The sequence below is a fragment of the Mustela nivalis genome (genome assembly GCF_964662115.1).
Source record: "Mustela nivalis genome assembly, chromosome: 19".
NCBI classification, from domain to species: domain Eukaryota; kingdom Metazoa; phylum Chordata; class Mammalia; order Carnivora; family Mustelidae; genus Mustela; species Mustela nivalis.
This window is the reverse complement of record NC_139038.1, coordinates 22,998,007-23,015,277: the sequence shown is the minus strand read 5'-3', so window position 1 is coordinate 23,015,277 and position 17,271 is coordinate 22,998,007. Positions and strand designations below refer to the sequence as shown.

At 48.9% G+C, this 17,271-nt stretch overlaps 1 protein-coding gene across 4 annotated transcripts in view; it reads left to right on the top strand.

Moving 5' to 3' along the window:
- The first annotated feature begins 823 nt into the window (after positions 1 to 823).
- The window catches only part of SLC5A11 (solute carrier family 5 member 11), a 42,108-nt gene continuing 25,660 nt past the window's right edge, over positions 824 to 17,271 (top strand). The window contains exons 1-6 of one of the 4 annotated variants that reach the window (XM_082713946.1): positions 824 to 910; positions 1,066 to 1,258; positions 10,971 to 11,127; positions 12,712 to 12,783; positions 14,964 to 15,068; positions 16,308 to 16,367. In XM_082713946.1, coding sequence (XP_082570072.1) covers positions 10,993 to 11,127; positions 12,712 to 12,783; positions 14,964 to 15,068; positions 16,308 to 16,367 — 372 coding nt within the window. In that variant the 5' untranslated portion in view covers positions 824 to 910; positions 1,066 to 1,258; positions 10,971 to 10,992. Of the gene's footprint in view, positions 1,259 to 10,970; positions 11,128 to 11,758; positions 11,777 to 12,711; positions 12,784 to 14,963; positions 15,069 to 16,307; positions 16,368 to 17,271 lie in introns of those variants that run through there. The other 3 variants (XM_082713947.1, XM_082713945.1, XM_082713948.1) reach the window with 3 other exon arrangements.

Below are 17,271 nucleotides of genomic sequence, written 5' to 3'. Positions count from 1 at the left end.
TCTAGAAAGCCTAGAAGAGGATGGGGGCCTTTTCCCATTTAAGGGTGGTTTCCTCCTAGGACGGGGACCCTATCTCCTTCCTACCTATCTTCCAACTCGCCCCCGTTACTGCCTTGACCTCTCCTTCCTCATCAGTCAAAGGGAGATAGACACCTGTCAAAGGTTCATTGCAAAGATCAAGTGAGCAAAGATCGGAAAGCAAGCCCTTGGAGGGAGGAAACCTGGTACGCAGTCAGCCTCACTCATCTTTCTGAATCACACTGCGCACGGTGGGGGGGGGCGGCGCTCCCAGGGCCCGGCTGGGGCTCCTGACAGAGACAGGTCGGCTGGAGGTGGGGTCTGTGGCCACAGAGGGGGGGCACGACTTTGCTCTAGCCAGTGGCTATCTTGTGACTATGTGGACCTGGTGTGGCCAAATCTTAAGAATGTCTTATGAATATGGGAAATCAGAGCCTTGTTGCAAATCTCCTGGTTTGTAAATGTTAGTACCCATTTTTAATTTTTTTATTTTTTGAATGCCCCTGTGAAAGCCTCCTGCTGTCTTACATTGCCTCTCCTGGTGTCTTGGGGCCCTGGCCGTGGCTTGATCACTCCTGACAGCTCTCCAGGGCTCCAGATGCCTGTCTTTTCTTTTCCCTGCCTTCGTCTGGAGTGTACCCGCGAAAAGGGGCTGAACAAAGTGTGGGCACTGTCCCTGTGGCTGCGGTGGTGGGGCTGTGGCTGCAAGGGCCCTCCTGGGATTTTTCCACTGTCCCCTGCCTCCCCGGCCAGCCTCTCTCCTCCCCCTTTCCCCAGCCCGTCCCAAGCCCGCCTGTCCCCAGCATGGAGGCGGGCCAGTGGGGGAGTGAAGCAGGACAGTGCAGGGCTCCTGTGGCTCCCCTACCCCTCCCTGCAATGGACCCCCCTCCAGGTGAGGGCCCGGATGAAGACTGCAGGGGCGGAGCTCCAAGCACGCCATCCTCCCCACACAGGCCTGCTCCGAGTTCAAGTTCAAGGGTTCAGGGCTGGGCCCAGCCTCTCCTTTGCTTGGGAAGATCATTCTCTTCCTCTGATTCCCCACTGCAGTGAGGCTGGAATTTGGAATTTGACCCGCAAGGAGGCTCTCAGCTGTAGGCGGTGCAGGAGAGGGTGGCCACTGTCCTCTCAAGCTCTGGCTGTGAGGGGAGAGGAGCCCAGGTGTCCCCCATTCTTGCAGCCACCCTTGCCTCAGGAGCCACGGACGGGCCCCCAGGCAGGTAAGCCTGGCCTCTGGAGGAAGGTAAGATTCCCTGCCTGCACCAGGCCCAACCTGACAGGCATTCCCCCAACTGGGGAGGTTGGTGTGGGAACAGGAGCCTGCCGTGGCCTAGAGAACTCTCGCTGGGAGAGGCACAGCTCCTCTCCTTGGAGAAGGCTCATCCCATACCAGGCGAGTGGGGTGCTTTTGCGGGTGAGTGGGGTGGGGACGACCGGTGGCACCAGGCACAGGTCCCTGTTATTCCGCATCCCAAGTTTAGACACTCAGCTCAGGGAGTCTCAGATTCTTATCTGTTAAAGGAGATTATAAACTGCAGCCCAGCCCAGCCCAGCCTAGCCCAGCATAGCCCAGCCCAGCCCAGCCCAGCCCAGCCTACAGGCATGGTGTCTCCCAAGGCCCCAAAGAGAAGTGCAGGTGGAAATATCTCTTTAAACAACAGGAGGCTGGAGCAATACGGTGCAAATTTGAGTTTCACTGAAATGTGCTGGGCATTTGCAGAGGGCTTCCCTTCCTGGGCCTGGCTTCGCCGGCCAGTTACCTCTGAGGACACAGCCACCTGAACTCACAGACCAATGGAGAGCCATTAAGAACCATACCTGAGTTTGCACAAATCATGAGTGGCAAAGCTGAGACCCAACCCTCCCAGCCACGAGCTGATGCACAAGGTCTGGTTTTTCTGACAGTGTTTGGCTGGACGGTTCTGGGGACACACAGGAGCGAGGTGCCCTCCCCAGGTCCTGGGGATAGCACTTTGGCGAATAGGGGCCACAACATGCGGGGGTATATAGTAAAAGCTCTGAAAGCCAGCTTCGGGGACACCAAGTGAGTAAGACTTACACAGTCCCTGCCTTCAGAGAGCCTCTGGTGTCGCAGGCAGGGGCAGCAATGACCTGTACAAATGAGATATGGCGTTTGATTGACAGTGAGGAAATGTCCTGTTTGCTGTGACAGCAGATCGCTTAAGCACCCAATTTAGACTGAGGCTAAGGAAAGCTCTTCTGGGAATGGGACAGTAGGATGAAATCTGAGGGACGTGGAGGAGCCGGTCAAGCCGAGGCCACAAGGAAGAGCGTTCCTGGCAGGGGGAACAGAATAGCAAAGACCCTGAGGCCAGAAGTCACAGCTAAGGAAGAGGGCCAGTGTGCAGGGAGGGTGGGCCACAGAAGAGCTGGTCAGTGGCTGCACTCATCTGTTGATGATTGTGTCTGGTTTATGGTCCAAGATCCCTCTGGCCGGGCTGTGAGGGGCAGATTGGAAGGAGGGGAGGTGGAAAGTCCTTGCTTGCGCTAGTATAGATGAAAGCTCTGGAAGGAAAGGTGAGGGAAAATGCATGGGTTCAGCCATGCGGGGGGAGTAGAAGGAATGAATTAGGGACTATTAGATTCTGGGAGTTGAGAAAGACACTGTAAGTGCTTTCATGCTGTGTTGGCGTGCTGTGGCCGCTGCTGTCCTCAGGCACATGACAGGTGCTCACGGGCCACTGACGGATGAGTCAATGAGTGAATGCATGACTTTAGGCTCTCAAGTGACCCATGTGAGCGTCAGGGTAGGCGATGTGGCCCTGTGTGAGCATGGTCTCCGAGTCGGACGCGTTTCATTGGAAAGGCCGTGTTGTCATTTGGATGCTCTGTTCTCTAGGAAATCACGAGACAAGATCATCACTGAAGGGTGTCACCCCTGGAATTTTCCCTGCCAAAGGTCCACGTGCCAAGCGGTGGTTTTGAGCTCAGGGGTTAAGCCTGGGCTGGACCTGGGTTCAGTCATTTACCAGCACTGTGACCTTGGGCCCCGGGGCCTCGGCTTGGTTTTCCTCACCTGTTCAATGGGGTTAATCCAAGAGCTGACCTCTTGGGGTGCTGTGCATTTAAAATGAGATTCACACACACACATAGGTGGTCAGGATCTGCTGGACCACAAAGTCCAGGCCTGTGTGTGTGTGTGTGTGTGTGTGTATGTGTGTGTAACAGGGACAGAGACAGACCCAAGTATTCTAGGCCTAATCATGTTATATAATGAACTTGCCTAATGCTCTTATCAAACCTGTGACAGGTCTGATTACTGTCTCCATTTTTTTTTTTTAAGTAGGGGCTTTTTAATTTTTTTTAAGAGTTTTGTTAATTTGTCAGAGGGAGAGAGAGGACACAAGCAGGGGAAGGGCAGAGGCAGAGGGAGAAGCAGACTCCCACCGAGCAAGGAGCCCAAAGGGGACTCGATCTTGGGACCCTGAGATCATGACCTGAGCTGAAGGCAGATACTTAACCAAACGAGGCACCTATGCCCCAAGTAGGGGCTTTCTTTAACTCGGGGCTTGAACTCACCCCTCTGAGATGAAGACCTGAACTGAGGCCAAGAGTCAGACGCTTAACTGACCGAGCCACTCAGGTGCTACTCTGTCCGCATTTTATAGATGGGGGAAACTGAGCCTCAGAGAGCTTCTTGGCCCAGTATCACGGAGCTAGTAAGAGGTAGAGCTCGGATTTGAACTGGGCAATGCAATTCTTACATCTTTACATTTTCTTAGAGCACATCTCTTTTCCAGGGAGTTTTTGTCTATGATTAAAACTTGTAGGGGGACACCTGGGTAGCTCAGTCAGTTAAGCCGCTGCCTTCGGCTCAGGTCATGATCCCAGGGTCCTGGGATTAAGCCCCGCATCGGGCTCCTTGCTTGGCAGGGAGCCTCCTTCTCTCTCTGCCTCTGCCTGCCACTATGCCTGCTTGTGCGCTCGCTCTTGCTCTCTGTGACAAGTAAATAAATAAATAAATAAATAAGATCTTTAAAAAAAAAAAATCTTATAGTGAGCTGTCATCTCTGGTCCCTGCAGTGCCTCTCCCCTACTGTCTCTTGCTCATTCTCTGTCCCCACTGATGTGTTTGACATTCTTGGGCAAATAATGCCTACGTCCTGACAAAATACTTCCCAGATTATTTAGTGTCTTGGAATGTATTTAATATATGTAGATTTTTTTATGCTGTAAAATTTGTTCTGTTTCTTTTCTTTTGTGATGAAATGTTTCAAGACCCACAAAAGTTAAAGAATCATGTTGGAACCCACCCCCTGTCTGTGGACGCACGCACAACCTACAGAACCAAATGGCCCGCAACCCTACCTGCGACCACCTCTCGCAGTCTTGTCCTCCCACTGGGGTGTGGAAAATTTCCACATCTGCTATGGCAAATTATGTAAGGGCTACAACGCAAAGGGTGAGCAGCCGTCCCTGGGTGCTGGGCTTCCTTTGTTCTCTGGCCTATCGGTGACTGTGAGGCCAGGGTGTTCTCGCGAACAAAGCCAATGTCACAACGCCAGCTTTGTCCAAAGCCGCACTCCCCTTAACCCAGCCCCCCCCAGAGGGTCCCTCACAGGAGGTGAAGCTGGAACCCACCCAGCTTGGCCATCCTGGAGCAGTGCGAAGGTCTCTCGTGCACAGCGCTGCAAGGGGCTGGCAGAGGAACCCACCAGGATGGGCACCGTGGCTGCCTGGCTCACAGCTCCGTCCTCTCTGTCTAGCACAGAGCCTGGCACCCGGCTGGTGCCTCATAAATGCGTGGAAAAAAACAGAAGGATGTAAGGAAGAAGGGAAAGAGGAGAACAGATGAAAGGAAGGAAGGGGATAAAGATAGAGCAGCCAGTATTGGGTAATGCTAGCTCCTGCATTTGAGGGCCTGGGTTCAAATCCCACCTCTGCCATTTCCTGTGCCCTAGAAGCAAGGGGGATAGGACCCAAACTTCCACGTCTTCATGCTTCCCTTTCGCACCTGTACCGTGTCTGCCTGGCGGGGCTAACCAGATGCAGTAAGAGAGCAGCTGTAAAGCGGGTCCCATGCCCCACACTTGCACAGTGCTTAAGGGTTTGCCAAGAAGGTGCATTAGCCTGTGAGCCTGTGGCCGAGGTGGCAGCACTGGGGTTCCCAGCTTCTCTGGTCCCTGCTCCTGTTCCTGTCGTGCAGAAGGGCCAGGCCCTCCCGGCCCCTGGCAAGGCCCCCACCTCCCTGGGACTCAGGAAGAGCCTGGAGTCAGTGCCAGCCTGCCCAGGGCTGAGATGAATAAGTTGTTTATCCGCTCCCACCGCCCTCGGTGCCTGGCGGGCAGAGGCCTGCAAGGGGCAGCTGGGGGAGGGCCTGGTCCCACGATCATCCCAGTGCCCGCCCCTCCTGCCTCCCTTTCAAACCTGGTGGTTCTAGAACAATCTACTCCACCACCCAGTTCAGCAATCAGTCTCTACCTTGAACTGCTTGCCAAGCTCCTACCCGTCACCTTCCCCAAAGCCCCTAGATTTGGAAGCTGGAGGTTGAAGTGTTTAAAAACACAGGCTGTGAAACTATACAGTTGTGGGTTCAAGTCCTGACTTTGGACATGATGCTAAACCTCCCAGAGCCACAAGTTCCTCGCCTCACCTGTAATGTACAGTCACACTACCTGAGAGGGATTTTACCCCTGAGATAACCTAACAGACCATCTAGCCCCCTTCTCCCCAAGCCTCCAGAATGTGCCTCTCCCTCCTTAATTATTATTATTTTTAAAGATTTTATTTCAGAGAGTGTGAGTGGGAAAGAGGCTGAAGGCGAGAGAGAGAGAGAGAGAGAGAGAGAGAGAATTTCAAGCAGACTGTGCATGGAGTACTGAGCCTTTCGCAGGGCTTGATCTCTTGACCCCAGAATCATGACCTGAGCCAAAACCAAGAGTCAGACACTCAACCGACTGAGCCACCCAGGCTCCCCTTTCCTTTATGGGCTTCTGTTCCCACCCTAGACATCGCAGCCTCCTTCCCACTTCCTTGCACAAAGGCTTTGCAGGGGTCCAGTTTAGTTGGGTTCGTCCAGAGCATGTTATTATCGCATTTCACAAATGACAATGGTCATAAAATCTAGACTGAGGGGTGAGGGGAATCCTGGCTTCTGCTGCTTCCTTCCTCCCACACTAGGGCACAGGAGGTGTCTGAGCTGGGCGAGCCCAGTCGGGGCTGTCTTCCCTCTCTCCCACCCTCTTCCTCTCTATCGGTGCAGTGGATCCCTGGTTGCTTGGGTCCTTCCTTCCCGGGAGAGGGCCACCGCTTCCAAGGTCTGAGCAGCCCTGAGAAGGCTTCCAACACAACAAAGCAAGGGGCAGCCCCTGGGAGAAGTCTAGAGCAAGCCTTGGCATCAGAAGGGAACGTAGGATCCTGCCCCCCGCCCCCTGAGGCATCTCTAAGTGAACTTCCAGCTGCCTCATTAGGGCATAGCAGCGAGGTGGTTCAAACTGCCGGCAATGCGCAGAATAGCCTCCCCCCCCCCCCCCCGGCTGATCCGGAGAGCTTATCCGGCCCAAAGCGTCAATAGTTTTGAAGCTGAGGGAATTTACTCTAGAAACAAGGACCATCCTGCACAGGTAATCAGGCTGTTCTGTCTGTGGGCAGCTCTGATCAGAAGCATGAAAGCACTCCCCCATCCTTATTACCCTGTCAACTAATCACCAGACCCTATTGATTTTAACCTCAAATTACTTCTCGGACCCTCTCTTGCCCCTCTCTCTACTTCATCTCAAGTCTGAGTCATTACACAGTGACCTTCCTCTCCCACTTCTTGCTTCTGCACAAGCCTCCCCTACCCCTATCTGAGCACATGACTCCCTGGTCCCTTATCCTAGAGCGCAGGCGTACAGCAGACATATTGCTGCCTGTCGGGAGATGCAGTGAACACGTATGGGAGCACTTTGGGTTGTGACCATGATTTGGGGGTACCACGGAGGCCAGAGATGCTAGACTCCCTGAAATATATGGAGCTGCCCCATGCAACATGAACTTTCAGAATAGTCTACCAGTTCTTCATGTGGGTGAACAGCATGCTTATAACTGAGACTAGAACCTACCTCCAGTATACATGAAAAACAATATGTTGGCTTTTTTAAACAAAAATTTTAAAGCAAAGAATGTGCCTGCTTTTATTTTCACAACATTGTCTCAAATATTTTTTAGAGTGCTTGGTCTTTAAAAGATGGCATATCGTGGTAATTTCTTGAACTTTTTTTTTTTTTTAGATTTATTTATTTGAGAGCGCACTATGGGGGGAGGGACAGAGGGAAAAGCAGGCTCCCTGCTGACCAGGGAGCCTAATGCGGAGCTCGATCCCAGCCCCCTGGGATCATGACCTGAGCCGAAGGCAGGTGTTTAACCCACTGAGCCACCCAGGCACCCAGGACTTTTTTAAACATTTAAAATCGTAGGGGCACCTGGCTGGCTCAGTCAGTAGAGCATCTGGCTTTTGATCTCAGGGTCGTGAGTTCAAGCCCCCCATTGGACCTGGAGCCTCCTTAAAAAATAATGGAATCACAAAGTATGCTTACAAATTTAAGCATTTTGGTGTATATACATTCGAACAACACACTTGAACGATATGGGTTTGAACTGCATGGGTCCACTTAACACTTGGATTTTTTTTTCTTGATAAATACAGTGCAGTATTAGAAATCTATTTTCTCTTATTTTTTTAATATTTTATTTTTTCTCTATCTTTATTGTAAGAGTACAGTATGTAGTACATATACAAAATATGCATTGATCAACCATTATTGGTAAGGCTCCTGGTCAGCAGTAGGCTGTTTGTACTGAAATTTGGGGGGCTCAAAAGCTACCTGTGGATTTTTGGTTGCACTGGGGGTCAGCGCCCCTCCCCCCCATGTTGTTCAACTGAGTTTCTGTGCTGCTGTTCCTTCACAGATTTACTTTTTATTCTGAGCTTGGGGAGTAAAGTGGCTTCTGACTTTCTTATTTCTCTTAAAATCAAAACTTATTCAGCATTTAGGTGCAAATGTCTGACGGCCTCTTAGGGTCTGCCCACGGATGTTGCGTGTTGACGCATTCATCATTTTATCATTAATTGCTTTCCTTTTATTTCTCTTGGAGTTAGAGCATTGACTTTTAAAAATTTATTTATTTACTTACTTACTTAAATTTTATTTTTATTTTTTTTATAAAGATTTTTTTTTTATTTATTTATCAGAGAGAGAGGGGGAGAGAGCGAGCACAGGCAGACAGAATGGCAGGCAGAGGCAGTGGGAGAAGCAGGCTCCCTGCCGAGCAAGGAGCCCGATGCGGGACTCGATCCCAGGATGCTGGGATCATGACCTGAGCCGAAGGCAGCTGCTCAACCAACTGAGCCACCCAGGCGTCCCACTTACTTAAATTTTTAAAAGATTTTATTTATTTATTTAATTGGCAGAGAGAGAGGGAACACAGGTAGAGGGAGTGTGGGACGAACAAGCCTGGGCTGAAGCCCCGCAACCCAGGACCCTGGGATCTCAACCTGAGCTGAAGGCAGAGGCTTAATGACTGAGCCACCCAGGGGTCCCTACTTATTTATTTAATTTTGGGGGAAGATTTTATTTATTTATTTGAGAGAGAGAGATTGAGAGAATGAGTGGGAGGAGGGGCAGAGGGAGAAGCAGAACCTCTGCTGAGCAGGGAGCCCAATGCAGGGCTCAAACCCAGCCCATGACCTGAGCGAAAATCAGGGGTCAGACGCCTAACCGACGGAGCCACCAGGCACCCCAGAATCTGGTGGTTTCTTAACTGTGGCATGCTCGTTCACACCTCAGTGTGTAGATGCTGTTGTCTTTGCCTGGAATGTCCCCAGGCCCTGCTTACACATCCAGAACCACTGACTCATTCTTCAAAACCCAGCTTATATGCTCCTGTTTGGATCTGTCCATTGACAATGAGGTGGTCCTTATTGTCACCCACTGCATCTTGTAGTAATAATGGCCAGAATTTATGGGGCACAACTATGTAAGCGGTGCACCTAGCCCTTCGTAGGCATGAGCTCACCACAGTCCCTCAGTACACACTCTCACTGCCCATTTAGAGAACTTGTCCCGGTTCTCGGGACTTCTCTGTGGTGGGGCCAGCTCTGTGGCTTCTAAGCTCAAATCCTGAACACATCTGCCACTAAGCACCTCCCCTATATAGAACACCATTGTGCTGTTATCTCATGAGTGAGTTTCCCCATTACTGGGCTGCCCATCGGAGAGGTCAGGGACTGAGTCTTTTCATTCCCAAACCCCCAGAGTGGAGTCACACATTAACACAGGAATAAGTCAATGCCCAAATCACTCATGGTCAAAAAATCACTCTTTGAAATTTTATTAGTTGCCAGTTACCAGCAGTGTAGCAACTTGAAACAACACAGGGTTATTGTTGGGGCCGATTCCTCGTTAAAACCTGTTAAACCCCTAGGACCTGCCTGGGCCTACTTAGCCATAGTGAATCCATGTTGCCTAGGTAGCCATTTGTTGTTTAATAAATGCCTCAGCAGTTACTGATACCGGTTCCAAGTAACCGTTGCTAAAACACATACCTAAAACAAGGCCATTTTGTTTAATAAATGCCTCAACAGTTATTGATATCAGTTCCAGGTAACTGTTACTAAAACAAGGCCAGACAGGTGGAAACATCCAATCAGCCAAAGCCACATATGTAGATGTCTGCTGTTGTGCCCTATAAAACTAGCCTGTAAGACCAAGAGGTGGTCACTCTCTTCGGAGGCGGCCCTGGCCAGTCAGTTTGACTTCTAATGCTTGGCATAGAATAAGGCTTTGCATAACTTTCACTTTGTCTCAGTCTCGTTCCTTTGGATCCAAAGGACCCAACAGTTATTATCTTAGGGCTCTGCAAGTTGAAGTTCTAAGTGGGTCTCACTGGGCTGACATCAAGGTGACAGCTGGGCTGAATTCTTTTTCGATACTCTAAGGGTAGAATGTATTAATTTGTGTTTCCAGCTTCTCGAAGCCACCTGAGTTCCCTGGTTTGTGGTCCCTATTTTTCCATCTTCAAAGCCAGCAACATTTGGCCAAATCCTTCTCACGCTGTCATCTCCGGTTCTCTCTTCTGATTTCCCTTCACTTTTAAGGACTCTTGTGGTTGCTTTGGGCTCGCTCAGATAATCCAGGAAAAATCTGCAAATTCAGCTGTCCTCTGGCCATGTAACTTAACATATTCACAGGGTCTGGGGATTAGAATGACACATCCTTGAAGGGGACATTTATCTGCCCACCACAGAAATCCCTTAAATTGCACACAAGTGCAGGATACTGGGTAACAGCTTAGGATAGTTGTTCAAAGTATGGATTCTGGAGCAAGATCATTTGCCTTCAAATCCCAGCTCTGCCACTGGAGCTGTCTTACCTTAAGCAGGTAACTTAACTTCCCTGTGCCTCAGGTTTACCATCTGTAAAATGGGGACCATGACAGTAGTGCTCACTAATATTAAACACTTAGAATGATGCCCAGCGTGCAGGAGATGCTACATATATCACTATGTGCACTTTCATGGGCCATCCAACAGTCAAAGGAATAAGGTCATAGTGTCTAGCTGACCCTCAGACAAAGTTGTCAGCTTGACCTACACCCAGCGGAGGTTCCTCAGAAATGGGGAGTAACTCAGGTGTCTTGCTTTACTCACACTCCTGGAGAGGGAAACCATCTGTGCTACTCACACTGTTTATTCTTTTTAATATTTTGCCAATTGGCTGAAGGGCTAAACTATCAGCGGGTGATTTGAAGTGACTTCACTGAATTTGCTGAATGAATGAGTGAGCAGATGGACAGACAGATGGGTAGGTGGCTCTGCCTTCTTGCGGGACGTGTCCCCACACACATCCCTCCATGGTTGTCCTCTTGTCTGGGTGTTCCGAGGAGGCAGCTGTGGAGCGGGTGAGAAAAGCACTCTGGTTCTGGCATCTGACAGGCATTTGCACTTCCCACAGGATTGAGCATTTGCTCAGAACCATGGAGAGCAGCTCCAGCAGCCCTCAGCCCACCCAGTCCGATCCCCTGGAGGCTTTTCCCCAGAGGAACCTGGAGCCAGGTGACATCGCAGTGCTTGTTCTGTACTTCCTCTTTGTCCTGGCTGTGGGACTATGGGTAAGCCAGACCCCGGGAGGCAGGGGAAGAAATTCGCCCAAGGTCATCAAGTAATCTGAACTTCATGCTTGTAAAAATGGACTTGAGTGTGGATCATATGTCAGGTGCTGTCTTAGGCACTTCCATTTGTGTTACCCCATGTACTTGCACAGATGTCTACAAAGAAGACACTACTACTGTACCCATTTTATAGGTAAGGAAACTGAGGCTCAAAAATCCAAGTTCCTTATATTTTAGTAAGTTAACAGAGCTGCAGTTAGAATCCATATTTCCTTCACTTTGAAGGCCATGTTCTTTCTTTCTCTTTTAAGTGAGGGTTTTGTTTCGTTTTGTTTTAAAGACAATTAAGCCTCATGGTTCAAAATTAAAAGCAACTTGAAATGACATACAGTGAAAAGTCTCACTACTGCCTTTCCCTCCACAGGTAACTACTGTTTTGTTTTGTTTTTTTTTAAGATTTTATTTATTTATTTATTTGACAGAGAAAGAAATCACAAGCAGGCAGAGAGGCAGGCAGAGAGAGAGAGAGGAGGAAGCAGGCTCCCTGCTGAGCAGAGAGCCCCATGCAGGGATTGATCCCAGGACCCTGGGATCATGACCTGAGCCGAAGGCAGAGTCTTTAATCCACTGAGCCACCCAGGCGCCCCTGGTAACTACTTTTATTAACTTGTTTGCACATTAGTTTGAGTTTCCTTCTGGAAATCCAAGCAAATATTATCGTTATATTTACCTCTTTCTTAAATAGAAAGTAACTTATTATTCACGTTGTTTTTTTTTTTTTTTTACCTTGCTATTTTTCACCTATCATGGTCCCTTGGATGTCTTTTCATATCAGCACATAGATGCTTCCTCACCTTCTGAAAAGTTGTACAGGATTCCATAAGATACTTGTACTGTATCATTTGGATAGAGGGCCATTTGGACTGCTTCCTGTCTCTTACTGTTACAAATTATGTTGCAGTCAGCAAATCTTGTGCACTCATTATTTTGGATGTGTGCAACTAAAATGTGGGATAAATTCCTACAACAGATAAGTTTGTCGGACCGAAGGATATATGAGTCTGTAATCATTCAGACCTTGGTCTGAATTCCCAGCCCTCCTGCTATCTAGAAATATGGCACAAGATAGGTAACTTTGAGCCTCTGATAGGTAAGTTCTGAGCCTCAGTGTCTTCTTCTGTTAGATTGGTCTAATGACACCAACTTCATAGGAGATGGTAGGAATTACCATGAGATGATGCTCTACAATATTTAGCATAGTGTCTGCAGGCTGAGCTACTGTGTCCCTACGAACACTCGTAAATGGTACCCATCATGAGCTCTCCTAGATAAACCATGGGTTGAGAACTCAAACACATAGTTGAGCCATAAGTATGCAGAGCAGGGTGGCAGGGGTTGCATCAGCCTGAAGAATTTACATCTCTTCTAAAGCATTCAAATTAAAATCTTCTTAAACCATGGGTTTAAAAAACCCCAAACTATCTTTGATGTCCAAATCTGGCCTGCTGGACTCGCAGCAGGTAAACCATGGCTCAGGCGCTCTGGGATGCCTCTGATTATTTCCCTTCTTCTTCTCTGTTTCAGTCCACAGTGAAGACCAAGAGAGACACGGTGAAAGGCTACTTCCTAGCTGGAGGGGACATGGTGTGGTGGCCAGTAAGTGATCTTTGGTTCAATTAAAGTCATTTCTCAAAGATTCTTCGAGGGCTGATGTTCCGTTAGGCTTTGGTCTCGCAGGACTCTGGTTGTACGTTTTGTGGAAGTCATGGTCTAGAGAAGGCTTAGCTCCGGTGCAAATGTATTTGAACAGAAAGAATTCATCAGCTCACCCAAGGGAGAAATCTAATTAGGCTGGTTTCAGGGATGGCTGAGGGCAGGGGTTCAGGTGATGTCACTAGGACCTGGTTTCCTTCCCCGTGCCCATCCCTTTTTTCCTTCTTTTCTTCCTTCCATCTGTCCATATCAACCCCTCTTCTTCTGGACGGGCATTATTCCCAAACAGGGTCAACTTCATGGCAATAAGATGGCAGACACTGCTCCAGACTTTCATCTTCTCAAGCTCAGTCCAGTGTGGGAAGAGCACCTGCCTCCAGGGCAGCATCCCTGGAAGATACCTCTTCTCTGGTTGGGTCCCATGCCCACCTCTGTGTCAGTCACTGTGACCAGGGTAGTTTGATCTGCTAATTGGCTTAAGCCTGGGTCACACAGTCAATGCCTGAGCTGGGTGGGGGAGCCCCTCCGAAGCCTATGTGATGAGAAATGAGAAGGGGCTAGAGGCCATTACTGAGACAAGGTAGAATAGATGTTGAGGACACAAATGACAAACACAGTAGTCGAATTAGTATTTTCTTTTTTTTCCTCAACTTTTAAAAAAATATTTTATTTATTTATTTATTGGATGGACGGAGATCACAAGTAGGCAGAGAAGCAGGCAGAGAGAGAGGAGGAAGCAGGCTCTCTGCTGAGCAGAGAGCCCGGTGCGGGGCTCGATCCCAGGACCCCGAAGGCAGAGGCTTTAACCCACTGGGTTAGCCACCCAGGCGCTCCAGTACTTTCTTTTCAAGCAGACTTAGGGGCATTGCCAAACACATATACAAACATGCGTACATGCACATATACACATACGTGCACACATATGTGCACTCGTATGCACACTTCATGGGCCCTGGGTAGGTGGTCTGGGATAATAGTTTGCTTATAATCGCCTAAAATAAGGATGAAATCTTTGAACTAAGAAGAGGGAGGACATCTCCCATTTGCAGTGAAGCCATTCACTGCAAATCCACCCAATATTCATTACAAAACATTTTCTCCCTGGGGCACCCAGGGTGACTCAATTGCTTAAGTGTCCAGCTCAGTTTCAGCTCAGGTTATGATCTCAGGGTTGAGAGATCAGGCCACATGTCGGGCTCCTCACTGGGCATGGAGCCTGCTTGAGATTTTCTCTCTCTCCCCTCCGTCCCTCCCTTTCTCTCTCTCTTTCTCAGTGAGCTAGTCTTCACCCTCATGGAGCTCTTATAATCTAGTGTTCCCCGAATTATGAGTAACAGTTGCCCAAAGATTTCTCAGTTGCCTGCTGACACAGCATTAAATATCACCAAATGACATAGTGTGCATATACTCCCTTTCCTATTCTCTGTCAATCCTCTTGATTTTATAAAAGAAAAAGTCACAGTTTGGTACTAAGGTATCTTCAGCTTTCTGTCTCTGGCTAATCTCTATGTTTAACCAAGAGAATGCAGGCCTCAGTGAGAGAAACTAGCAAGGATTTAGTAACAGAGATGGTGTCCCAGTTTGATTCCCAGAAGAGAAAATGTAATTGGCCCAGCTTGGGCCAGGTGCTCAAGTCTGTCTGGTCCAGTCCATTGAGACCAGGGATTGGGGTCATCGAGTATAGGCTTGGCCACTTACTGTTCTACCAGAAAGAGGACTATCTACTTTGCTGAGTTAGAAGCAGAACTGGAATAGAACACAGGCTTTCTGATTCTCATCATGAAGCACCTTCCACAAGACCCTGTCATCCTTTCCCCAGGGATACTGCATACAGTTGTTCATGTCATGCACTGCACAACCCTCTGACAAACAATTCATATTTTAGCCATCAAAAATATGCATATCTATTGTGCCAGTATCTGATAGATGGAAGTAAAAGAGTCTTGAGGAAGAAGACTCTTTTTCTAATTTGAGGAAAGAAAAAGGTGCCACATAGGCTAGGGATGGCCCTGCCTTCTCCACTTCTTCTGTCTTGGTCCCTCTGGAGCATGAGAAAAACCAGGGCTGGGGAAAAGGTACCATAGACCATCACTCTAAGATCTGACTTGTCCATCTGTCCACAGGTGGGCGCATCCTTGTTTGCTAGCAATGTGGGAAGTGGACATTTCGTTGGCCTGGCAGGCTCAGGCGCTGCTGTGGGCCTCTCGGTCACTGCTTATGAATTGAATGTAAGTATTTTATCAGCAGGCATACAGCTCACCCTTTGCCTACCAGAGAGCCCTGGGGGACAATGTGAATTCCCTGTACTTTCATTTATTTATTTTTGTTAAAGATTTTATTTATTTATTTTAGAGAGAGAGCATGAGAGAGGGAACACGAGCATGGGGAGGGGCAGAAGGAGAGAATCCCAAGTAGTCTCCGTTGCTGAGGGTGGAGCCCAAGGTGGGCCCCGATTCCTGGACCTCCTGAGATCATGACCTGAGCTGAAACCAAGAGTCGGAGGCTCAACCAACCAAGCCACCCAGGCGCCCCTACCCTGTTCTTTTTAAAACTACAGTTGTACTTCATGAGAAAACAAGCAAGCACCAAAGGCAGACCTGGTCAGCAAAAAATCAGCTGGGTCTGCAAGCTTTGGGCTTGTCTGGGTTTGCTTGATCCTGGCCCAGAAGACTGGGACCCCAAAAAACCAATGTGTGGGAGAAGAGGGCTTAGAACCTCTCTCTTGTGGATGTAGAAAATAGAAGGTCTCAGGGGACCCGAGGGTATATCTGTGTATTAGATCCAGTTGGCATCACAAAAATGTAGTGTGTGGTTCCGTGGCTCTCAACCTTCCTGCAACCCCACAGAGACTCTAGAGACAGGACACATTATCCTGGGTAGCAGGGTTCATGCAGGGTGTGATTTTCACTGAGGGGGTGGGCATGCACTCTTAGTAGGGAGTTTCATCTTCACAGTGACTAACACATTTTTTTTAAACAAGCTTTATTTATTTATTTATTTATTTATTTATTTATCTATCTATTTATTTATTTTTACATTGTCTCCACGCCCAGGGTAGGGCTTGAACTCACCACCCTGAGATCAAGAGTGACTCGCTCCACCCACTGAGCCAGCCAGGCACCCCCTCAGTGACTAACATTTTTACAGTACTCGTTTTGTGCTGCCGACTTAGTACCCTACGCACAGTACCCTATGATAGGGTTCACTTAGCAAGCCCATCCTGGATCAACGAGGAGGGCCACCCCTGGGAGGTGGGGGAATGACATGAGGTTTCGGGGGACACTGAATGAGGAGTCACAGGAAAGCTGCTATTCCTTCCTCCCCTTCTCCCATTTCAACACGGAAATACGATGGCCCAGGGAGGATGAGCTACTGAACCCGAGACGGAGCCAGGCCAGGTGACCGCCAAGTGCAGAGGGAAATCCAAACCAGCACCTCGATGTGCCTGACTCTGTTTTCTCGGGCAGGGCCTGTTCTCTGTGTTGATGTTGGCCTGGATCTTCCTGCCCATCTACATCGCTGGTCAGGTGAGTTGGGGTGCTCTGGGATGGGAAGACCCTTTGGGAGGGTCACCCTTGGGTTCCCTCCCTCCCCCCTGAGGACATCCATTAGCCAGTCCCTGGAAACTCCCCACATGGTGAGGGTCACTGCCCAGGTGAGAGCGGGGAGCCCTGTCCTTAGCAGCTCCCACCTGCTGCCCCATGAGGGAGATGCACACAGGCTTTTCAGAGGCTGGAAGCAACAGGGGCTCAAAAACACTTTTTTTTTCTCAATGCCAAGACACAGACACAAGACTCACAGTGTCTTAAAACTTAATCCATAACAGGTTACTGCTTTTCTTCCTTTGCATAGAAAACTATACAAACAGAGTTATTTCTGGTGGATGTGAAACGTCAACATTTTTGTTCCCAAACGACGGTGCTTTAAGACTTTTTGAAAAAGTAGTTTAAAAAATTGTTTCTGATCCAACAGCTTTGCGTCAGTCCTCCTGCCTCGACTTCCTTCTGTTTTAGGGATCCTACCACACAGGCAAGATCATACTGTCCCATCGTGGTTTCAATGATGCAAGAACTGATTTTCACTTTTTATTGAGGCAGTTAAAGAAATACACAAGTAGGGAGACTTGCTGAATGATAAAAGGAATCATTTGAAAAATTACGTTGTACCAAATGTAGTGTGATCCTGTGTAAAGGGCAAGGGTACATGGATGAATAACCTTGGAGATAATACGGAGTCTGAGTAAGATAAGCAGGGCCTTAGTGGGTGGCTGGCAGGGGGCTCCCACCTCCACCTGGGACTAGCTCCCATGTGGGCAAAATATCTGGGGTATACCAACACTGGGCTGGGACCGAGGGTCTCTGGGCCAAAGCAGCAATAATTATGTATTAACACCTCCTCTGGAAAGGGGTAAAGATCGGTGGAGATGCAGGT